The sequence below is a fragment of the Epinephelus lanceolatus genome, chromosome 7 (genome assembly GCF_041903045.1).
Source record: "Epinephelus lanceolatus isolate andai-2023 chromosome 7, ASM4190304v1, whole genome shotgun sequence".
In the NCBI taxonomy this organism is placed as follows: domain Eukaryota; kingdom Metazoa; phylum Chordata; class Actinopteri; order Perciformes; family Serranidae; genus Epinephelus; species Epinephelus lanceolatus.
This window is the reverse complement of record NC_135740.1, coordinates 31,341,653-31,367,065: the sequence shown is the minus strand read 5'-3', so window position 1 is coordinate 31,367,065 and position 25,413 is coordinate 31,341,653. Positions and strand designations below refer to the sequence as shown.

General features: G+C 43.5%; 1 protein-coding gene across 8 annotated transcripts in view; it reads right to left on the bottom strand.

The window, feature by feature from the left end:
* The window catches only part of pcdh19 (protocadherin 19), a 69,327-nt gene that overhangs the window by 22,530 nt on the left and 21,384 nt on the right, over nt 1-25,413 (bottom strand). For 4 of the 8 annotated variants that reach the window (XM_033633034.2, XM_033633036.2, XM_033633035.2 and 1 more), the window contains exons 3-4: nt 11,770-11,828; nt 9,789-9,961 (exon numbers count right to left, since the gene is read on the bottom strand). In XM_033633034.2, the coding sequence (XP_033488925.1) occupies nt 9,789-9,961; nt 11,770-11,828 (232 nt within the window). Of the gene's footprint in view, nt 1-9,788; nt 9,975-11,769; nt 11,829-25,413 lie in introns of all 8 variants that reach the window. The other 4 variants (XM_078169444.1, XM_078169446.1, XM_078169445.1 and 1 more) reach the window with 1 other exon arrangement.

Below are 25,413 nucleotides of genomic sequence, written 5' to 3'. Positions count from 1 at the left end.
TATATGTATTAATTTCTTTATTTCTTGAATACACAGATTCTTAGCCCTGCCAGAGTTAGCTATAAGCTAATATACACCTGTGGTCCCTGAGCAGGAAACAGACAAACAAAAGGCCGCACTACCACCGACACAGACAATGTTTTCTCTTCTGCCTGCACCATGCTGTTGGACATGCTTGTTTGCTACCTTGCCGGCTTCAAAAGTTTCTCTAGTTTTCACCCCAGGACGCCCTGGAGTAAAACATAAGCTACCAGTGTGAAAGGCTGCGTCATACATCTTTGCAGCTGTGGTAGAAAGAGCTCTTATTGGCTATCAACAAGTCAGTCATTTAGGATTGTAGCCAATGAGATTCCGTTTCCAACACTGTGTAGCACGTATATGTGGCTCTTTTAAACACAGAAAGACCCGATAAAAATAAGTGATGGACTCCTTTCCCATTGCCAGTAGACCAGAAACGTGTACAGGTCTCTGCAGTACATGTGTATGCCCTTCAGTTTTGTTTTCCGTGTCACATGGAACATCACAGACATGCTGGAGAACAGGTTACTAAACAGTAGAAAGTGCATGGAGGTGGGTGAAAAAGTTATGGTGGTTACTTCTTTTTGCATCTACTTACTCAGTCTCTCTTTCAAACTCGGTGCAGACTAATTCTAAAAAATGTTCAGGTGCCGATTGTACGGAGATGGGCGGTACTTTGTGGCAGCCTGCACTGCATTGCGAAGAAAAGGGGCCAAAATAAGTATGTCCTGCTATGTGTTGTATTTCTATTGCTGCCGATTAGAGTCAACTGGAGCTGGAGCCGATAAATGCCTGTGACTACTGCAGAGTCATTTGCCCTGGGGGTGAGTGTCGATTGTAACCTTTCCCACTGAAGCAAGCACTCATGTATGCAGCTCCTTCTATGTGGAATCTTGTGCAGAAGGACTTTAAGTTGGACTTAAAGTTGCGTCTCAAAGCAGTGTTGCAGGATTTTTGTACAAAATCTTCTATATGTCAGTGTCTACATCTTAGCTGGTCTTTGTAATCATGTGTAGTTGCCCTTTTTTGCGTTTTTATGGTTGACTTCTAGTATATGTTAACATGCTTTTTGGCTTTTCTTCATAGTAATCTTATTCTGTGTTCCATATTGCTTGTCTTAGAGCTTTACATTTTTATTCTGTATTTTGTTTTGTTGTCTGTCTATAACTTCTATAACTGTTGCTGCCTGTCTCGACCAGGACACTCTTGAAAATGAGATTTTTAATCTCAAGAGATTTTTCTGGTTAAATAAATAAAAAAAGAGAGGAAAAAATCCAGACCTTAGTGTGTGCTAGTGGTTTCTTAAGTTATCCTTTTAAGATTAACAAATAATTGTTAGAAATAAAAGTGACACACATCTGTAACATGTGGATGATTTCAGCACAAATGAGGCTACAGTCTTTATCACCCCCCCCCAGTCTCATTACTTGCTTTGTGTTGCAGTGGGTAAAGGGTCGTGTCCACGCAGTGACCCCAAAGAATTAAAATCACGACAGCCCGGTTAGGAAAAATGGCCGCTGCCTCGGTTCTTCAGACAAGAACTGGAATCAATCGGAGCCACAAAAGGCAAGTAGACCGGAGACAACTCTACAGCTCTGCTACTTGAATTTCACTCTATTTCCACCTTTCTATAGAATTTCTCTCATGTGCCATCTCTTTATCTCCCTCCCTCTTTCCCTTTTCCTCTTTCACCCCTCCCCTCTCTGATTAACCTTTAAAGACACACACTCGCAGCCCCACACACACACACACACACACACACACACACAAACTCCACATACTGTGTACTCACACTCTCAGACAAGATTTAAAATTCAGGTACTTTCTCCTCTTGCTTTAATACACACTCGGCCCCCATCAACTTCAGCACATTACCTGTTCTTAATCTCCCTCCCTCTGTCTAGGATCATCCTGATCCCCCTGTTTTCCCATCTGCTGTCGATTGGGGCCCAGCTTGGCTAGGTGTTCAACAAACAACTGTGATTCACTTGGTTTCTGCGGAGATTATTAACACACCTAGCATGCCACAGCGTCATGAATAAGCAATGGAGATCCGGAGCCCTATTTTCTCTCCGTCTCTGTGTTTCCTCTCTCTCTCTCTCTCTCTTGCCCTGCCGCGTTGTGAACTGAATGCCAGGATTGTCTAGAAAATGAGCTGTCAGTGGAGGGCCTGCAATGAGATACATCAGGCTCATTGTGAGCCCTAGAAAATAATGAACTATTCCCATTTCTCTCTCTGATATGTTCAATACGCTATCCATGACAAGTGCAGAGAGATAAGCAGTCCCCTCTTGAGCTGATTAAATACACTGGGTATATTCAGGAGAGCTTTGGCAGAATGAGGGTTCAGGGGATGCCATTATAGTATTATAACATATGTTTTCAGTCTGGGGCTGGAGAAGAAGACCTCTAGCATGCATTTTTTGCTTGTGTGCAGTTGGGGAAGAGCAAGCTAGAGGCGATGCTTGTAAAAACTTAGCAGAATCAAAACATGTCAAGTTTGTTTAAGCGCTTCTTCACATCTCTTAACTTATTCCCTGGTGGAATTAGCCAAAGAACTAAAGGGATGGGCTCACATAAGATTTATTTTTAAAGAATTTTGTTGGTTTACTTATGCAAGTACTGCAAACAAATACTACCAAGAGGCCACGGCCAATTATTTTAATTTAGCACAGACATAAAAGCAGTGTAGTTTGTGCAGAAACTGGCTCGCTTTACTCAGTGAGATGCGCAAAAAAATCCACATCGTCCCTCTAAATGTTAGAGGTATCTCTTACCAGGGGCAAAATCAATATCGGTCAGCTCTTTTTTTTTATTATATGAGGTGTAATTTCAATAAGACAGAGCCGGAGAGCTCACTGAGTCACACAGTTTCATTGAGCGATGTAAGCACGATAAAAGAGATGAGCACAGATGGACTCAGCTTGAAATGACATTTTATTTCCTTATACAGTACTTTCTCAAGTCTCTACATCTCCGAGGCAAAATCTGCATCTTGGTTGTTCATTACAGACTTCACTACACCTGCTAGCAAGCAGTCTCTGGTGTGTTTGAGCCTGCAGTGTGTGCGTGCGTGTGTGTATGTGTGTGTGCACTCTATCTTCCTTAATGCTTGTATTGCACTGAGCTCTTTGTCACTGTCAGCCATTTTACCTCCACCATGGGTTACACATTAGATTAGGCAAATCCAAATCAAAATGGATGGTCCCAGTATGGAGTTTGTATGTTAATCTAATCATGAAATATCATAACGCAACACGTGTTGTCACCAGCCCGAATCACAAGGAGGGTTTTGGCGCTTAATTCAATCAAATGTTGTTTGAGAATCAGTCAAATCCTCTGGCACGTTCACAGAGTTATCTCAGAGTGAGAGGGAAAAAAATCACTCCTACCTGTCACAGACATTGTTTCCTCCTTTCCTCTTTTTTTATTTTCCCCTCGCTAAGACTGCTTACTAGACTCTCAGCTCATCTCTCCATCTCTGTCTCCCTCACACACACACTCTCTCCTCTCTCTCGTGTTGTCAGCACAGCCCTGTTCCTGTTGCCTTCCTGATTCTGACACCTGTCAGCATTTTCGTTAGTAGATCAGAGAACTGCAAACTAGAAATGTTCCCGTGTTGAATTTAGGGCAAGTTTGCAGCGGAAAAACATGTGAGGTGCCTTTACTCCTTCTTTAATTCAACAGGGGAAGGGAAGTGCTTGACTGGCACAAAGTTGGGAGATGTGGGTTGGAGATGTTTGCAGTCAGTCGATGGAAACAGAAGACAGAAAGACATATGGAGGGAGGAGGAGGGTGAGGGAGGGAGAGAAAAGGTGGCAGTGGCGGCGATGGTGGTGGGGGCTGAAATCAATTAGGAACAGTGAAACCCTGCGGATCTGCTGATGGAAGAAGGGAATATGGCGATGTCTGCGTCCCACGTAGGGGGCTTCCATTCCTGGGCTCCAGCTTCAGGCACACACCCACAGGGAGCTAACAGATAGATGAGAGATATTCTCCAGAGGTGGAGGCCGAGGAATATGTCAGAAATAAAAGAGGCCTGTTCCCTGTTCTGGCTAATTGAGCAGTCTTGGATCCCTTTGAGTCTAATAAGCCAAGAGAAAGGGCTTTTTTTTTGGAAGAGCACTTACACATTGACCTGGAAACAATTCCAAAATGAAGACCACAAACCTCTAAACTCACACATCGGACATGATGAAGTAACACCGTGCTCCCCTCCTTTCCCTCCCGCAGAGATAACTGGAGCGATTTAACAATACATGAATCTAAATCCTTAAAAACCATGGCTCATCCATATCCGGGAGGAATTAAAGTGTGAGCTATGACAATCAAAGGAAGTCGGAAAAAAAAAAAAAATAGATTTAGCTCTCTTTGTCACCAGCCCCCTCGGAGTCTGTTCCCTCGCTTCTCCCTTGACACTAATGGTTCTACAGAGCCAAAGCTAGCATGTCGCACACTTCAACCAAATCCCCCTTAACTTCACAGACATGCCTATAAAGATAAAGACGAATTCATTTTATATAGCTCCCCTTCTTCTCAGTTTATAGTTACGGCGATATCATCCGTTATTATTCTACTGGCAGATACGACGGAGCCATTACATGTTAAAGATAGCCCTTCCTTTATAGATTTTAAGAGATTTAATTTAATTTGTTCTTCAGATACTTCCCTAATCTAATCCACTGGGTGAGGATATTTCAGGTCAGGTTTTCAAAAAGAGCACACACGCCTCTTTAGACTCTTGGCAGGGATTCAACAAAGAGGCATTCGCTCAGATTTAAGTCTAAAATCTCTCCACAAGCACTTCACTGAAAGTTACCTTGGTGTTGGCTGGTGCAGGAATAATGAACGGCCGCTGTCTGAGACCGCATCGCCGAAGAACACCGATGGACAAAAGCCAAAATATCAAACTCCCAAACTGATACAGAGAAAGGGGGGAAAGAAGCCCACTGTGATTCAGAGCTGGGCTAGTTAGCAGCTGCATCTCGTCACACAATTGCATTCCCACATGAAAGCCCCACGACATGATGGAGATGCGGGGTCTTTGTGTAAAGGTAACGGCTTGTCTCCTGGGCAAACAACACCTTTACATGGCACTGGGAACGGCAAACATTTGCACTGTAAAAGCCCAAGAGTTTAACCCTTCCTCCTTCCCTCCCTTCCAGCTTCCTTTTGTTCTCAGCACTTATCAACACAAGAAAACAGAACAATAAAAACACACAAAAAACAAGGCTCTTCTATCCTCGGCTTGTGTGTGTTGTTGTCCTTTGGCAATTGCAGTCTCTCAACTTGTTTTCTGCTTTAGCTGGCAGGAGAGGCGCGCCATACAACAGAGTTAGTCCCAGAAGACATCTAAGCAGCGGGGTGTTTAGTGAACATGCCTATTTGTTTCCTGACAATTCCCTTCATTCACTCAATAGCACTCGCAGATAGTGTCCATTTTTTGTCAATTAAGACAGATGAGCTCAAAGTGAAACCACGCCGTCACACGACTGCAACCGCCGCGGCTCTCATATTATACAAACCTCGACTGTTCTATTTCTGCCTTTGTCCTCAAGTGAGTTTGAACAGAGGAAAATGAAGGAGGGAAAAGAGGAAGCTAGTGTTCTCCTGAGAAGCGCCACAAAAAAAAAAACCTGATGATGTAGAATCCTCATACAGCAGGAGAGACAGACTCGACTGTGCGCCATGCTGAATCTGCCCATCTCTGTCAGCCCACCATGCCCTTTAACTGTGTAATTAGACCGTTGAGATGGTAATGGAGGGACGATTTCATTTGCTATGTCATTACATTTCTGCACGTGTAAGGATCTTTGGTCAATTCATTTAATAATTATGAACAGCCTCTCATTACTCTCTGGTGTGACCACTGCTGCTGACTGACTTTCAAAACAAAGGGTGGAGGAGGAGGGGACGCCGCCGCGGATCATCCGCTCTTTTCTCATTTAATAGAGAAACCAAAATTGGAAAATTAAAAGCGATTCGTTACGTTGTTACTCATTTACAAATCCAACGCAAAAAAAACTAGTAACAGCTTGTTTTTCATACTTCAATTTTATGCCTTTTATTACGTTGATAGTAGAAAATGAGAAAACGGACCACGGACCAAATTAGATTTTGATAATTAATGTGTCTGATTTGTGTGACCAGGAAGTTGCTGACTTCTTCGTGTGTGGCATTTGATGGCCTCACTCTGTGGCAAATACACTCGATGGAGCGATGGTGCTTCCTTATTTAGTGTGATAAATATCAGTCTGTTTTTTTCTTTCAGCAAAGTATTTTGGAAAATGTCACGTTAAAAGTCTGAACTTGTGTGAACAGATAAACTTTTAGAAGAAACAGAAAGTATAACGTTGCCATGGATACAGTGAGTGAGACCATGGGCAGCAGTGTGAGCCCTGGTTATATTTGTGTACATTTTGGAATTTGAAGTTCACCAAATAAACTAATAACAGTTCATTTTTTGCCACTAATTTCTTAACACTGAATGTGCTGACAACTATCACTGAATCACCCTGATATTAAAGAACTATTCTCATTCCTACACTTACAGTAAGTTACAGGATATACTGGGTGCAAATTGAGCTTTGTTTTTTTGCCCATGAAACTTTGTTGAAGGAAAAAAACAGCTGTAATTCATGACATTAAATCAGGCAGCGCACTGCCCAACTGTTTTTGCTGCAAGTTTATCAAGTGCAAGACAGGCACTTTATGGTCACACAATCGGACACATTAAACATCAGAATCAAATTCTGTGTGTGGCTCCTTTTTTCTATTTCTTATTTTTGAATTGTGCATGAAATTAAAAGTACAAAAGACAAAAGAACACAAGCTGCAATTTGTTTTTTTAGTTGGATTAATAAAAAATGAATTCGGCCCTTTCATACAGCTGGCACAGAGCGGCCTGTCAGTGCTAGAATCAGATTGACACAGTTGGCATTTTCACGGCCTGCACCCACATTGGGAAGCTGTGGCTCAGAGGTAGAATGGGTCATCCACTAATCGGAAGCTCGGAGGTTCAATCCCTGTCTCCTCCAGTCTGCATGTCGAGGTATCTTTGAGCAATGCAAGAGTAGCAGGTGGCACCTTGTATGGTAGCCTCAGCCGCCAGTTTGTGAATGTGACTTGTGGTCAGATGACTAGAAAGTAAGTAAGTAGCTTGCACTCATCTGTGTGCACATGGGCGTGAAGTTGTGAAAATGAGGTGTAGTCAGGTGCATTGTTGGCTATTTTATGGGCAGCAGAAACAACAAAATCAACAAAACCACCGACAAAAACCTGGTCTAAAGTCACAGACATTGTATTTTCCTGCAATTTAAAGGGCACATTATTCAGATTAGATGCATCCACATATGATTACAACACGATTACACACAAAGAGATTCGCTACTGGGTTGTGGTTGGGTGAGATCATTAATGAGAGAGACGCATGAGAAGCAGCTAACTGTATTATTTCAGAAGCTAAAAGTTTAGAACTGTTACCTCTTTCAGGGTCACAGTTTTGCTGATTGAATATTGCACGATATTTGCTGCCATCACATTACTGCTCTTACTGAATTATTCTCAGCAGGAATCCACTTGGTTCTCCAACTTGACTAAACCACCATGTAAATAGCAGGACCTATGGTGTAGTAGTAGTAGTAGTAGGTGTACCTGACACTGTCATTGGTTGAATTCATGTTACGCCCAAAAACCACCTATGATTAATCACTTTGTGCCCAGAATTTGCAACATTTAACAAGCAGGATGCTCTTGCGCCAGCCACTTCAGATCGTTTAAACAGGGCTCATTGTTTTTACATTTTCTGATTCTGGATTTCCTATTGAAAATAAAACAAAACGAATGATACATGGATTGGGAAGTGTCCAGCGAGGCTATTTTGTTAAGTCCTTACTGAGGGAAATTGCCGGCCAAAAGTGAGTCTGAAGCCAACTGCAATAAAAAAGAAAAAGAAAAAAAAAAGCCAATAACAAACGGCCTAATTGTAATTCCAAACAGATACTTTGTTATCATCTATTCGTTCTGGTCAAAAAGAACGGACAGCACTGTGAAATAGCCTCTTGTTCTGTTTACCAGCAATGTGGTGCTGCATTACACATTCAGGAGGCATGCATCCATTTTGCTGAAACAGATACAATCATTGGTGGTGTTAATGAAAAAAGAACTGCCTCAGAGAGCTCTCCCCACTTGTAATATTCCTCATGTACATCATTTCTAATTGTCTCCAATAATGAGATCCCACTACTAGAAGACCTGTCAGCATGCATTTTTTAAGGCACAGGATTTTTTTTTTTGTGGTTGTGAAGTAATTACAGCTGGCAAGCGATAGTCAGCAAATTCACTTTTCATTGTTCATTACCATCTGATGGCGCTCGGTACAAGTTTATCCTAATGGTCACCACACTTCCTGACCTTCTATACGTCAGCTGTATGCAGCTCAGTCATTACAATATATAGGCAGATCCATTTGTATGACGCCATTATCATAAAATGTATGTTGCCTAATGTTATTATTCCCCAAACAACATCAACAGCCAAATTGCTCCAAGTGAAGCATCTGGTTAGCGAAACGTGCCAGGGACCAGACAAGGAAGAGCCGCCACATGTCTATTACTGCTCCTCCAACCACACCCACACACTTCACAGTCCACTGATAAAAATAGATAAATAATTTCTTCATTCCTTTATGTCTTTTCACAAACTAGAATTCCTTTTCGTTATCTCCTGCTCATTAAAATTTCATCCCTATATGAGCCGGGGAGGAAGAAAGTCGAGTACTGAGAGTGAGTCGACAGCCTTACTGGGGCAGTGTTAGTAAAAAGGAACCAAAATTATGTCGACGTTAACTGAGAGAAGGGGAAAAAACTACATCTGGCACAAGTTCCCAAATTGGAGCAGAGCTCAAATGTAAGTTCAGATACTGCGAGTGATATCAGTGAGAGCCATCCTCAGGAGTGTGCTTTTAAACTAAAATGTCCGGCGCTTCCACCTCACTCAGAGTAAAATTGCTAATGCTGGTCTTTCTAAAATGTCTGCAATTTTCACACGCGCCAACTCCCGTGCTCTGCTGAGCTGTTACACCTGTGCACGCCGTGTTACCTTTGAGCTGGGTAAATACCCTCAGGTGCATATAGTAACATCCCGGTCTGCTCCAGACAGCTCTCTCCTGCACTCTCTCCCTCTTACTGACCCACTCTCTTCCGCAGTCTGACTGGCAGTAGTTAAGAACGAACATGACCCCTGCGCTGACTTCTGCCAACCAAGTGGATGTCTTTTTAAATGGTGAGTCAGAAATGAAACATCAACATTAATTCCCTGCTAAATGATCCCGCTGAATAATGGATGAGGGCACGTGGAGATATGTAGATTTCCACCTTCTACCTTTGTGAGCCTAATTGCTGCCATTCAAGCACATCTGAAGTCGGCGCTACTTCAAGAGCAGACATGGCTACTATCAGTCAATAATGTTGCCTAAGCCCGTATCAAAGGGTAGCCTTCGCTGTCAGAGATCTTTCACATTAGCTGCTCTTCCAGGACATCAAAGACAAAGAAGAAAAAATGGTGATGTCCATACTCGCACATCTGAAGCCTGCAATGGGCATAATGCACCTCATAAGGTGCTCTCGTGGCATAAAAACAGACTCACACACGAATGCACGTTGGTCTTATCTTGAGACTCCAAAGGATGTTGCTATCCTCCTCACACACACACACACACACACACACACACGCAGTGCACACACTCACGTACAAGCAACAGATTTCCTTACCTTGGTCTGGCAGCTGGCAAACATTGGGGGGGACAGTCATGTTCAGCACGTCATTGACAGCCGTGTCAACATAGTGTCCTCTCTGGACATCATGTTCACTGTCGGTCTGGTCGCTCTCCTCGTGGCCGCTGTCCTTCAGACTGTTCCCCTCCAGGTCCTTGAATGTCGATGTGCTACATGGGGGCCAGGAGGGAGGAGAGGGAAATGTTGATTAACTGTCACATCACCTTCTTTCACACGCTCTCCTTCGTCCCCGCGTCTCTGATGGTTTGTGACAAGCTGTCCGTCTCTCTCTCCGTGTCCCCTTTTTTATCCTTTCTATGAATTCTTTGCCCTTTTACGTCATCTATTTCCATGAATGCAAAACAGAAATAGTGATTTCTTTTTTTCTGTTGTTGTCGCTGTAGTTAAATACTTTCGCCTCTGCTAAGAACAAAGCCTCATCCAGCTTCTACGCTTGCAGTAACCATGAAATAAGAAGGAAGTTTAAATCTCTTCAGAGACTTTTTGGATTAAGTGCACTCTTTTTTTTTTTTTTTTTTTTTTTTTTTTTACTTCACAGATAGCAGCCATGGGGTGCCTCAGACAGCGACATTGTGGATGGATGCAATGACTTCAAGGACATCACATCGAGCAAACAGGAGGCACTCACTCACTACAATCAAACAAATACTGCAGTAATCAGGAATTCCTGGAAGGAAGATGGATGTAGGAAACGCTGGAAGCATACAAACTGAGCATCTGTCTTGTTTGGGGCTCACAGTCAATAAAGAGGGTGGGGTGGGGGGGGCACAATCAACAGCTGCACAGTAACAGCATGATTTCCCTTCATTTGATTTCCATCCCACTGGAACAAATTCCGCTTTACAAACAACACTAAATAGGGGTGAATATATGAACATGTGTTCTTGCAGGGGAAGGAAAAAATATATGGATGAGTTCACGCTGTGTCAGAAAGGAGGTTATGGAGGAGAGAGAAGAATAGACGGAGGGAGAAAATGAGAGTAAACAAATGCGTGCAAACAAAAAGAAAAGCAGAAGCAGTGAAGGACAGTACAAGGTAGCTGCATTCCCAGGCCTCAAGCCTCACATTCTCCAGCCTGGGAGAGAGGACTGCAGGTAATGCTGGCTCTCTGATGTTATCACTGTAATTGCACCTGTCCCAGACCATGGGCTCACTGGCTCCTGAGGGGATTTCTTTGTAGTGTGCTGCAGAGGCCCACACTTGAATGCTCTTTGTTTACATTAATGCCGGGAATCTTTTGGGGGGGAAATTGCCATAATGGGTTTTCAAAAGGCTGGGATGGCCTCAAACAAAAGAGGCAGGAATGTTCCATAGCTGCAGGTAAAAAGGGAAGAAGTGTGGTTTCCCAAGTGAGCCTGGTTACAAATCCATGGCTGCAGGGAATTATTATATGACCCCCACAACCCTGCATTCCCACACCCCCTATCTCATATCCTGGTTCAGGTGGAGTGAGAGCACAATGAAAACATCCTCTCTTCACCTCAAGAAAAACAAATTATTGACTATTCATGAAGCTTTTCATGTTTGGAGAAACAGTGGAAGTGAAGCACTTGAGACATCTCTTGAATATCATTTAATCACCGAGTAGTTGTTTTAAGCTGTAACCTGATGCAATTCAAGCCACATGTGCTGCTAATGAACCGAATTATGGGCGAGTAACAAGGTTATCTGTAAATATGAAAATCATTACTTGCTGATCCTGCTGCTGTGTGCTGATCTAATCATCTGAAACTGCGAGTTTTTGTGGCTCGTTTCGACAAAATGCCTGCTAAACGCACTGTGGAGTAATGCTATTTATCCCCAAAAATCTTATCCTGCCTTTGCAATTATAGTGAATGAGAAACATGCAGGAACACATGCAAACTGCTGCAACGGTAGCGGTGCACTCATTAGATAAAATAATTACAGATAACAATGGTAACGAGGTGCTGGTAACAATTCCTAATCAACACATACCTTTTAATGAGGTGGGCTCTGCTGTTCACGTAACTGGAGTCAATGGAATAATTCTCCGTCTGCAAGAGAACGATGCAGGGGGTGGGGTGGGTGATGAGTGGGTGGGGTGGGGGTTGTGGTTGAGGGATGATGGGGGGGCAACAGAGAGAGGTACTTTTAATAATGGAAGCAACCAAAATAATGTTACCAGTAATTGGCTTTCAGTTGAAATGTTATTTTACACAAAGGCCCCGGTGAGCAGCCTCGGCTTTCAAAGGGCTGAATCCTATTCTCTTTCAAAGCACACACACAGAGAGGCTGACTGGGAGTTGAGAGCTGAGGAGAGTGCTGCAGTGAGCGCAGCCTCTCCTCTCCTCTTCACCCTCCCCGCTCTCGATCCTTGCTCCCTCCCTCCGCTGCTGGTCAGCCCACCGTCTTTAAAATGGAGTCATTAGGGCGGACAGACTATCATGCAGACAGAGGGGAGAAGAAAAGTTTCCTGTTTTTTTCTTCCTCCTCTGAACTCTTCACTTTTACCATGTTTGAGAAGACATTAATGTAGAAATATTAAATAAATAACCGCAAGAGAAGTAGATGAAATTAAGAGTGTACCAGGGGAATCTTAACTCCGCAATTGCAGATGAAAAGGCTTTCAGAATATGCATACGATAGATCTCTGACCCACATTAGAGAACACAGTTCAAAGGCATCCTACATTCATTCTTTTTTTCTCAACATTTATTTAGCAAGGAGAATGTCTGACGAGTGAGCGCACACGGACAGAGGAGTTAGTGTACACTGAGCAGGTATAGCCCCTCCTGCGTCTGCCAAGCTTCTTCTCACACTTGGTAAGATGTCAGAGGGCCAAAGGGTATCAAAGCCTCTCAAAGGACTTCCCCAGTCCCGCGAAAAGCCAGGATACGACCCTTTCGACAAACTTTGATAAGATGCAGGTGTTTTCTGCAGAAAGAAAGCAGAGCCTTCACTTAAAATTCCACGGCGCAGATACTGTATCCCGATAAAAAGAGGCTGCGAGTCAATGGCTGACTTCCAAGGGAAGCCTACAGTACCGATATCAAAGCCCTGTTGAAAAAAAGAGTCACCCCTATGATAAGAAAGGTTAATGCAGGCACTGGAGCACAGTTGCTGATTATCAAGTGAGCTACACATTTGACACAGGCCTGCTGTTGAGGTAGCAGCGGCCCCACACAGCTGTCATACATGGTGACCAAACAGATTTGGATTAAAACTCAGTGTGCAACTGTGCGCGAGCTCTCCTTATTAGATGTTAATGGGGTTGAACATTTTGAACTTTTTCGCCGTCTGCGTGGAAGTGAAACCACAATGCCGAGGAGTGTGAGCGGCGAGGACAGGGTGGGGAGGGGAGGGGAGGGGAGCAGTGGAAATGTCAAACATTAGTCCCAGTCTTCTTGGATCTTGTTTGATAGAAATAAATATATTCATAAATAAATAAAAAGCGATGCTGGCAGATCACAGCAGCCAATGTGTGGTGTATACCTCTGGCAAATAGCGCCTATGACCTGTTTGCAGTCTATGAAAAATATAAGAACTTGTTAATGCGACCAAATACATGTCTTTGTTTGTTTAGATTCTTGGTATTGATGCCATTTCTCCCGTGGCTTCAAAGACGACATATGTGCTGCGCTACATTATTATCTGCTGTTCTGTGCTCTTTAGTTGCTGTGAACTTTAAGGAACTTATATGTATGTCAGAGGTGTAGTTATCTTTCAGTATTCTCCAAAGTGCATAGGTCTCCCTTCAGTCATTAGGAGATAAGCTGTTGTTTGCCACCTCACCTCCTTTACTCCTAATTATTTTTTGCAGGAAACTTGTATAATGATCAGCAACAATGCAAGGGCAGGCGTCTGATTGGGGTTCGCTAAATTATGATGCAATGTGTTTGCGCTGAAGGTTAACATCACTCCGTCTCCCTTTACCATTTACCCCTAATTAAACTTTAACTCATTAATACAGAGCAGATAATTCATAAAAAGGAATTTAATTAACGTTTTATTATTAGCTCTTAATTTGGAGCACGCCATGTTTGTTCTCTTGTATTACCCCTGACTCCTTTTGTTCCCGTTCAGCTTGACTCCATTAAATATCAAAGGTATCACTGGCAACACGTTGCAAGTCAGACTTGTTATTAATTAATCATTAACATGTAATATTCAATTGATTTATAAATCATGCCATGTTTAAGACGTGTATGTGGTGTTTTATCAAAGAGTATCTTTCTCTTAAAGGTCTGGTGTGTAGGATTTCGTGGCAGCTATTGGCAGGATGGGAATATAATATTTATAACTGTGTTTTAATTAGTTTAACACACATCAGAACAGGAACTGTTGTGTTTGTGTTACCTTGTCATGGGACGTTTATATCTAAATCAGGCCTTCTGGAAGTGTGACGGCTTTGAAGCCAAATTTCATAGTGGCCAAACAGTGGAATTACAACTTCCGGGGCCATCACGTGATGCCATGAGGCCACAAAAGACTTTTACCCATAGATTTACATTGGAAAAAGAGACATCTGTAAACCAGTAGATACATTTTTATGAGCTTCACAACCCCTGTAAAATGATTCATTCATCTGGATTTGATTCATTTGGTCTGTCAACATATCAAAAGTCTGGAAATGCTGCACGATTTAATCCCTATACACCCATTCAAGTTAGCCTTTAGTGCATTTGCTCTATGGGCCAAATGATGTGGAAGATCCAAGTAATTTTACGTCCAGGAAGTCAAACTTTTTTGGCTTCATGCATCACTGAGCAACTTCCAAAGCCTCCAACACTGTATCCAGTTCTCTTTGTACATCCATGATCCACACACAGAGCAGGTCCTCTTCCACTGAGTCCACCATGCTGTTCTATAGTAGCCCAGAATGGACAAACCAAACACTGGCTCTAGATAGAGACTACTTGTGTTTTCGTGTCGGCCACTGTAGCTCTCCTACACGCTTGGCACATGGGAGAAGTTTCAGTTCTGCGTCCTCACCGCCAGATGCCACTACATCCTTTAAAAGATTCATACATGTATGTGTTAAACGCTCCCATTATAGATCAATGATTTTGATCAATAATGCTGTTCTGCTATAGCAAACATGAACTATATGTGTGTAGTCTCCTGAGCTCCACTTTGGTCCCAGTGAACACGAATTAAACTGCCTCATCTTCTACAGTGGCTGCGCATCCAGTGAGAGACTAATGAAAATGCAAGGCATGAGTAACAAGGGGGAAAACTTCATTTAAAAGACAAGATAGAAAATTTCTTGTGAATGTCACTCTGGCTGCAGCCTGTAATTGGTTTGGATGGCAGGTTCTGTGTAAGCACGGCCTGAAGAGGAAGGCTGTATGCCCCGGCTCTCAAGCTGTTCCAGCCCAGAAATGGAACTGTACTCTCTTTATAATGCAATTCCCTCTCAGGTTTTTTTTTTTTTTTTTTTTTTTTTTTACGTGGAGCTCTCTTAAGTGTGTGGTAGGTTCAACCAAAGGAGACTCTTCACAGTATTCAACCATTCAATGTTTCTGCTCTCCCCATTTCCTCTTCTGCAGCTCATGTTCGACGTAGCAGGTGCTCGTTAATCAAAGGAAGAGTGGAGATAACCACATTTCCTCTATTTATCAAATTGTCAGTAGAAATAAACAAACACCCAACATGTGAGGGCATAACCTTGGGCACTGGTGAGTCACTCAAGAGGGACTATTCTGAGGCAGAATCAGATGCATTAGGCCAGGCTTCCTGTAAAGAAATGTAATGTCTTCCCCCGCATTTCTGAGCAACCTCAAATTGGAGGACATGTCAATATATCTTGCTCAGAGGTCAAGTTTCAGGCAAGAGGATGAGGACTGCTTAACTACAGCGAGGACGCCACAAATGGCTACTTAATCAGGTTGGACAATGTGTTGTTGTGATCTGAGCGGCCCCAGTTTGGCAGCCCGAGCCACTCTATCCCCATAATTATTGTTCCGTTTCATCTGGAGGGCTGGAGGAAGGAATGTAGTCCCCGGTGTCGCTGGGTGACTGATAGGTAGTGTCAGAATGAGTGGGGAGGGCAGTGGAAAAGAGAGTGGAGAGGGTGAAGATGGGAGGAAATGGGTGAGACTTGACCTGCGGGAGACTTGCGGTCCAGCTGCTGCAGCCCAGTAGCTTTCCCCTTTTCACCCTTTGCTTCTGTCTCTCCAGTAAAACCTGCGGCACAGGGACGACGGGCTCGCTCCTCTGCCACTGAGAGGAAAAGCAATCTCCTCGCCTAGTTGCTGCCGTAAGATTTGATTTGCCTTCCTCCCAGCGTGACAATTGGTTCTGTAGTCTGGATGCAAGTGTATTCATTGTGTGGGGGCATGGGGAGCGCCAGAGAGAAGAGGAGGGGCGGGGGAGTGAAGACACCAGTTGTTACACCAGTAAACACCCGACAAGTTCAGCAGATGTCACACAGATAGGAGAGAAAAAGAGAGAAAAAAAATGTCACACAGCTGCCCTACTGTATGTATTATTGAGGCTGATACAGCACAGAATAACATTTAAACAGAGAAGCAAGCTAGGAAAATATGGACAGATGCAGCGACATGCACTGATAACAAATTATTTTGAGAAAGGGATGCATGAGATGATCAGCAATCTGCTTCAAGAATTTTATTTAAAGGGATTGTTTGTCCTTTACATTTACAACAAACTGACGTGAAAGCAGAAAACTGCAGTTTTGATAAGAGGTCTGTATCTTTGTCTGGAATAATTGCCATTTATCAAATTACAAGATTAAACCTTGTTCAAACACAGATGCATACAATCAATCTGTTAAGCAAAGATAACATTTGAGATAAACTGTATCCATTAAATGCTGCTTAAAAACAGAAGGTAACTTAAGCAGGGCAGGGCACGCTGTACGAGACTGTGTTTTAAAAAAAAACAAAAAAACGAGCGTCTAAAAGGAGAAAAATTGATTACAGGAGTGAGTGTTTCATGTCCGTCATGGATGCAACTCTTTAATGTCGTCAATTTAACTGACGACAAACATCAAGAAACATTTGTTGTGGATACAAAACGCTCTCACGGCCACGCTCGAAAAGCACGGTTTCAACATACAGAACAATAGATGAGACAGAATCAATTAAAACTGTCAGATCGAATTTTGCTGCTTCATTCTGCGTTTGAGCAGTCTGAGGTTGTGCCTCAGCCTTCGTTTATCGGTGCTGCAGCTCGCCCCGCGGACTCCCCTCGGTCCCGGAAGGAAATGTTACACATAATGTGCCTTGTTATTGATATCCCATTGCTAAAGGAAGAGATGAGGAGAGGGCGATCCAGGGGGTTTACGGGGCAAGCCGGCTGCAATTAGAAAATAAAAAGGCTTCATTATCCTGCCCAGGTCGGCTTGTGATAAAGTTAAAAGATTAGTGATGAAAAAAGTAAGAAGGAGGAGGAAATTAGAGGGAGAACTCCAGTGGATGAAGGATGGTCAGTGTCTGTTACTGCCTGTTTACAAATGCATGTATTCCCCTCATGTAATTTTGCAGTGAGGATGCAGAGGAATGTGTGTTTCCCTGTGTGCGTGTGTGTGTGTGTGTGTGTGTGTGCAGGTGACTTTCTCATCCTCCACACTCTGACTATGAAAAGAAATGCTTCACTTTGAGCCTCTCGCACATTCACATTCTTGCACACACAGACTCTCTCTTTCCGCTTCCCTACAAAAGCTCTGCTCCAACAATCCCTGACTTGCAGGGCTGAGCTGGCGCCCGACCACCTCGCCTCTGGGTCTGCACCCAGCAGCACCTCTAAGCAGCTCACATTCAGTCTGTGACACCCATGACGAAGACACAGACCACCGAGGCACCTGCTCGGAGAGGCTGTGTGTTTTGTTTATCATTTATGTGGGGAGGAAGAAACGCTCTTTGGCCCCCCTGAGGTGCCATAACCCTCCACCTCGCTGCCCTCTACCCCAACGACCATCATCATCATCACCTTCTTCCCGATTATAGAATTTCCCATAGATCCTCTGCCATCTGCTAGATTATAGATTTCCCTCTTCCTTTATAGAGGGCAGGGCCCCTAAGGGAGGATCAGCGGTAAAAAGGGTGAAAGAGTGCCTGAGGCACAGCCATGGTTGTGGATGAGATTACATTTTCTATTTCTGCCTGCTAAAGGGGGCCTGCCGTGATGAATACAGAGAGTTGTTACCATTTAATATCAACTGGCTCCCCTGCAAACTCAAATTATACACAATCAATTGTGACAGAAGGGTACATGTGTGACAAATAACCTGCCACATTCTCTGCATCATTTCACTTCATCACCCATCAATTCACCCCAAACCCAGTAGCCCATTTGGGAATCAATCATGTTATGAAAGTGAGTGATTCTGTGGTGAAAACGTTTTTAAAAGCTCCCTTGCTCCGCTGCAGCTTGTACATTTCGGCAGTCTTTGTGACCGGGCGAAAAAATAAATAAGCTGGGCGAATTGAATGCTATTATTATGGGGTCAATTGTGTCCTTGACCACATGTGTTAAGTGTTGAGTATTGTTTGAGCAAACTAAATAACAGCTCCTCCGAAACACAATGAAACAGACACGTAAATACAACAGCACTTCCTGCTTGCACTTCCTCCTCATTTTTCTTGCCTTTCCGTGTGAAATCGAACAAATATTTGCTCGTTCCGACTCAAAACAATTACCCCCTGCCCTCGTAAAGTGAGGGGGGAGAAAAAGGCTAAAGTACTAAAGCTATTGCCCGCTCCACCTGTGTATTAACCCCCCCTCCCCATGTAGGAAACTGCGGAAGATAATGCGGCTGTCTTTTATTGTGAAACAGAGACAATAGTCCAGACCAGTCTCCATGTCACTCAGGCCTACAGGCTCCACAGAAGTCCAGTTAGTAGAGATGTGATTAATTATACATACATTGATAGAAACAACATTCATTATTCATGAGCTTCTCAACGTCAAAGCTATTTCCCTCCCTTTCAGCATGATGAAAAGATTTTAAATAATAGGCCCCCTCTGCAGACGTCTGCATTCCAGTGGAGTCGGCTGACGCTAAAGAGGCTTAAGTCAGAGCTGTTGTCTTACCAGAGAATCACTGCTCAGGACCAACATGTTTCAAACTGTTGGTGGCTGTGTGGGTTCCAGGGTCGCTGTTTTTGTTTTGTCTTTGTCTTAACAGACAAGGCTGCTGCTTTTAAGCCTTTCAGATGGGAGATATAGTGTCTGCTTGAATACAGCGTCACGGTGCGCACATGGGGCTGGATAGAGTTTCATTTAACACCTGTTCAGGTCTGCATGTGTCTCCAGACTTATTCTATCACCAAGTCAGAGAGGAAACCTGAGCATCTCTATGAGATTCGTGGTTTTACATAGTAAGGAGGGAGGAAAAAGACTTGACTATCTGGGCTGTTTCCTAAAAGAAATCGGCTTACTTTTCTCAAAGCCTGCGGAGCCTAATCAAACTCAAATAGCAGGCACTTCCCCTTAAGGCGAGTCTTGAGGGATTTTCTTTAATTTGGATGTCAGACCGAAAAGTTTTCACACTCCTCTCATCCCAAAATCCATTAATGTGCGTATGGCGCCACGCAAGAGGTGTAGGTGGTAATTTTATGAACAGACTCCGGAAATGTTGACACCTAATTCAGGTATTGTTTTGCCGAGCCTCTGGGAATAAGCACTACAAACGTATGTTTTTAACAGTCATTTAATTGTTAGGAATTACTAGATAGCGTTTCTCTTCTCGGTTGTGCCCTATATTAGCCAGTGTTGAGGGGGAGGAGGGGGCACGCTGAATTAGCACACGAGGAATTCCCAAAGGTTTCTCCCACCTCCCCTGGGCAGGGCCTTAAAAATACACATTCAGAGACACAGCAGATTATGTAAACACATTCCCCTTAAATGCTTACATGAGAGCAGCGAGTGAATAAACAGCACGACTTTGAGTCACTTTTGAAATCAGGAAACTCAGAATTAATTTTTGATTAACTCGATACACACGGGGATGACAGGAGTGAGGAATCTGCGAGGGGGAGCTGATCAAGTTTGCACTCTGCAACATGGTGGAGCGCGACGCTTGGTATATGTTTTCTCTCAGCAGCTTAAAGGTGGCTGCCAGTCACATCGGTGCTGCTGTAGTCTCCCTCCTTCTCTCCTTTTTCTCCCGCTCACTGTGACAAGGCATCTTTCCAGACATTTTAGTTGGATGGAGATTTGCAGCAGCTCATTACAGACTGGGAGGCTCTGTGAGCGGATGCAGTCACTCGGAGATGGATTGAGTGGGTCTGTTTATTGACATGCCTTAATCTGACACTGGGTAAAGGGAATGAGTCACCGCCTCCAGACACACTACCACATCACAGCCACTCCAGCAAATAGGGAGGCAGCACCCAGGATACAAGTGGAACTTCATCAGTGCTCATTAATCCAACTACCCCAGGCCACTCGCTCAAACAAACCATGTTTACACTGCGTGTTGGCTGGATGGAGGGGTGATGGAGCTTTTCAAAAGGGCATGTGTGCAGGTGCTCAGATCCGCAACGCACACACACAAATGCGCATACTGTCCCCACACACACACACAAACATGTACTCCAGACTCCAGCTCATCAAAAAAGCAACCCGCCCTCCTAACCCACAGCCCCCTAAACACAATATCGGTGTACACCAGCTGCTGGAACTCAGTCAGTGCACTTTGTCTCGCAAATCAGAGCCAGTGCACAAATCAGGGGTGGACGAATGGGCTCCATGCCAAAGTACGTATCACAGAAAGGGGCTTTTTATTAAACAGATGGGCATATGAGATCTTTTAGCTCACGTCACAACAAGGCTACTCCTATCAGCGATCCAGCTATGGAAGCCTAGTTAGCTTTTTGATCCTGTTTGCTGCCGCTTTCATGAAAGCACATCTGGTGCTAATATTTGAGATGGTCTTTCTAGGCAGCTGTCAGCAGCGGGATTGACAGCAGAGTATTAGCTGCCTGCACATCACCACCGCATCTTTAAATCCAGCTTGTTAACAGGGCTGTGACAGGCTGCCATCAGGGCACAGGCAGAACAAAACAACACTAAGTGGTCCGATGCTACTGTTTGTTTTCCATTACACTGCTGTTTAGTGCTTTGTCTGAGAGATGTGGACATGTGAGTCCTCTGTATTTTACATTAGACTGTAAATTTACAAAAAAAAAAAAAAAAAAAGATTCTAAACCCCTGCAAAAACAAGAAATATGTGTGAGATGTGTAAGCCGGTCGCAAACAAATATAAATCTTTCTTGAAGAAATGCTTACATGCAGACACGCGGGCGCAAAAGCAAAACAAGCAAACGGGAATAAACAGTGTGTGAGTCAGAAAGGGAATAACACAAGGCAAATTTACAGTGAGGCACACGTGTTCGTACACAAACACACTCATACAGTCGCAGTGGGGCAGAAAGTGGGAGTGGGGGCCTGCTGTCGTCCCCGTCAGGGACTGGGAGCCCAGCAGCTTGAGAGCAATGGAGAGGGGGCCAGATGCAGCGGGCTTGACCCACTCAGTCGTGAGGGAGGGGAGGAGGGGGGGTGTTTCAGCAGCTGAAACACACAGGGATTAGCCGCACTGACTTCATTTAATTTAATTTGTATTAGGGCCGTCTTTGGGGGCAAACATCGTTTTTCACTGCGGGGGGATATACGGGGTCATGGAAAACAGCAACAGACGGTGGATCTCTGCCTCCAACACTGCAGTGAATCCACAGGGGAAAGCATGGCACTGTATTCTCAAACCCCCGGCACACACATGCACACACAAACACTCCGGCGCATATCTCGTTTCCCCCCTAATTATGTCTATATTATGAAGTCAAACCCATCCAATTGAAATGCATCTTAAACCCTGCATCCACCTTTCCACAGCTTGATTTCTTGAAATGAAGACCTTGAATCCTTTTGTTCTGCCACCATAAACAACACGTAGTAATTTTCGTGCTTATCAAAGCTCCGCGCAGTTGTGTGTGTCTGTTTGTGTGTGTGTTGCAAACACACACACACTAAGCTGTTATCTACCAAGAACATATCTTAGGGGTGGATGTTTATCTGTGCTGATGCAGATTGGAGTTCTCTTTGTCTCAGTGCAGTGGTACATAATATTGTTTGTCTTTTTTTTTTCCTGTCGTTTATTTCTCCTAGGCTGATATAGTTTGATATCCTATAGTGGAGAAATCCTTTTAGTTACTGCCAGGCATCTAATGTGCTTTTACTTGTAATCTGGGAATTTAATAAATGAGGAGGAGAAGAAAAAAAAATCAGTACACAATCGAATAATTCAACTCCCCATTGCATTGCTTGGAACATGACTTACACTGTTAAGCAGAGGAGGAAAACAACTGCAGTGACTGAGTGAGTACCCAACATGCCTCCTCACAATTTACAATAGCTGTGTGGAAAAATATGGCAGCGATCAGCCATCAAGTCTGCTGTAGCCAAAGCCTGCGGTCATATGAAAGCTCCCTTTCTGTCTTGTGCAGGTGACACGGTCTGAGAGGAAGCTAATGTACCATGCAGTGGGAAAAAGTAGTTTTATTACAAAAACATCCAAAAAAATAAAGGAAAAAAAATATGCTGCAAGAGCATTGCTTTGTTTCAGCAGACAGAGAGGACTGTACTGCTGGAGCCTGTTCAAGACTATCAGGCGCTCACTAGCAATCGTTTTTTTTTTTTTTTCTTCCTCCCTCTCTCCCCCAGCCCCTATCAAAAGATGTTACTGTGTAAAATGTCAAAGAAAAAAAAGGCAAGAGAAGTAATCCCCTTCTCCTTTTTGATCGCAAGTGGAATAATTGGAACCCTCTTAGGCTCATTACATGAGTTGCCCGCCAGCCAAAAGACGGCTCCAACTGCCCCTCTTCATTCATGTTGGAGCTTTGAAAAATATCGCTTCCTCTAGTAACAACTCTTTATGAGATGCAATGACTAGAGGTCCTGGTACCTACACTAACGGGTAATCCCACAATGCTTTTGAAAACACATCTTTCAACTACCACTGTCAAACATCGATTCAGAGGAGCCGGCAACATAATAACGTCATTATGCATATTGCACAGCACTTTTCACCCTCACTCTTTTTTGGCAACACACTTCTTCTCAATTACATAAGGTATCGCATATGTAGTGAGTTAATTTGGACCCCTATTACTAATAACCTGGTCCTCATTGTTATTACAACTATGCTTGTAATTATTGTGACTCTAATTACTATTACTGTATTACCCAAATTAACCTTATTCTGGGTTTAGATCACCCGCACTGACGGTAGCCAAGACATGCCTATGAAGAATGGCACCAATGTCCCTTCAGATAAATCCAGTATAATTAGCTGTGTGCCTTACAGGGCCTGTGTGATGGTAATAATTAGAGCTACTGTAGCAAAGGTCATGCAAAACAATTTAGAGAGGATGCTGGCTGCATGGATAATAGGAAGGAGAGAGGGGGAGCGATAAGAGGAGGGGAGAGCTCGGATGAACGTGGAGACTCTTCTCCTTTTCCATCTTTCAGAGATGGAAGACGAATGGTTGTTACTTTACCTCTGCACTCGGTTCATTTTTAACCAATGCTCTCAAAATAATAGGAATTGAAAACCCATTTTAATGGCAAGTAGACTCCCAGCTAACGTAGTTTCAATGGATCTGTGATTAGATTTGAGGAAAGTGCTACAGGGTGTATCTGTGAACTGGTATCAGCTGAAATCGATTCACCGCCTTTGAGGTGTGATAGCCACCCCGTCACCCTGTTGTTGTTGCATTTGTTCATTAGCTCGCGTGTGATGTATTTATGCTTACCCTTAGTTATCATTATTAATTGTGAGAAAAAGGAGAGGGAGAGAAAGCGAGAGATGTGTTGCTTCACCCAGGTGCACAGGTTAATGAGCTGAGTCAAAAATGTTGACACTGAGGTAAACAAGTGCTCACACAGAGGTACTTCTATTTCTACACTCACCCCCCCTCCTCCCTCATGTGGCCTGATTCTCTCTGTAACTCCCAGTCTGCTCCCGAGATGAGAGCTCAGGGTTCACAGCCTGGATCCCACCAGGAATTCACTCGGCTCCCTCACCTCGCCACCATCACACCCCAATGAGATAAGTAACAGACTCACATTCAAATATAGCATCTCAAACAACACATATGCCTATGTGTGCTAGATTGGTCTCTATTCCCTGTTGTGACACTGACGGACCCCTCCCGCCCCAACAACACTTCATTAGCAGGGAGTGATAAAAACAGCCTCAAACTGGTAGGACAAACCTATGGCTCTGTAGCTCCTGTCTTTGTTTGTCGATGTCACCTGAACCGTGAAGCAGCCGCTCTACAGATCACTGTTTTTATGTTTTAAACAAAATCGTTGTTTAAGTTTTGAGTTTTTGCATGTATGTTTCTCGTTTGCATTTCTTTCAGAGCAGCATTAAAGGAATAGTTTGACATTTTTGGACATAAGCTCATCCATGTTCTAGAAGAGACTTAGGCTACAACCACACTAATGCATTTTCATTTTAAAATGAAAACAATCTTTGTACACCCAGGTATTTAAACACAGTTTAGAGATAATCTCCGTACACTGGGAATGTCGATGTAAATAAGCAGCAGAGAGTTTAATATGTGGTTGGTTGCTTAGGTACAGAAAATACGACGAAGGAAGTACAGCAATGGTAAAAAGTAAAATCGTAAGATTTATTTGCTTGGACTGACGACGAGGTGGAACTGTTACTATAAGTAACACGAGTATAATGCAGTCAAGGTGGCTGATATCATAGATTGAAAGTAGTTGCAAAGCAAATGCGTAGGTGTCTGCGTCATCATTATCGAAAGTCTCCATTTGTGCCCAGGGTGCTTTCAGACCTAGAGTTCACTTGATTTGGTCTGAATCAGGGACTAATTTTGTTTCAAAGTTACATAATTGCCTAGAGTTGGTTCATGTTCTCACGGCAGCATTTACAAGTGGACCAGATAAAATGCCTTCCATGAGAAAGCTGCTCTTGATTGGTCAGAATTTCCACGTGTGAAAAATCCAGGAAGTAAACAAAACATAGAACAGGGCAGCTGTGAAAACACCCTTAAATGCAGCTCCCGAGTTTTCATACTAAAACTGGGTCAAAGACATTTTCAAAAATCTCCTTTTAAGGTTTCTGGAAATGCAGGAGTAGTGTGAACAGTGGGAGTAAACGTAGCAGCAGTTAGGGGGTGATCATCAATGAGACGCTAGAAACACGGATGCTTCAAAGACACTTGAAACGCTGGAAGCGCTTATTCAATGCGTGCTAGCTACTGGCGTCTGACGCTCAAAAAAGTTGAAAATATTTTAACTTTTCAGCATCAACGCGCGTCTAAAAACGTGCATCTACAAAATTGCACGTCTAAAAAGACGCCGGAAAAAACGCCCATCTAAAAAGACGCTTGAATGCCGGTCAGACGCGCCGTATCATAGGAAAACAGTGGTTTTACTGGCAACGCATTTCTAGTGTTTGATTTCGGTGTGATCGTTCCCTTATGTGGATGTAGCCTTAGACGATAAGATTGATACCACTCATATCTCAGGAGACAGTTAGCTTAGCTTAGCTTAGCCTCTGTCCAAGGTGAAAAATGCACCTCTAAAAGCCATTTCACAGAAAGGACTGATTCTTCACAGAAATGTATAAAAACTGATCTT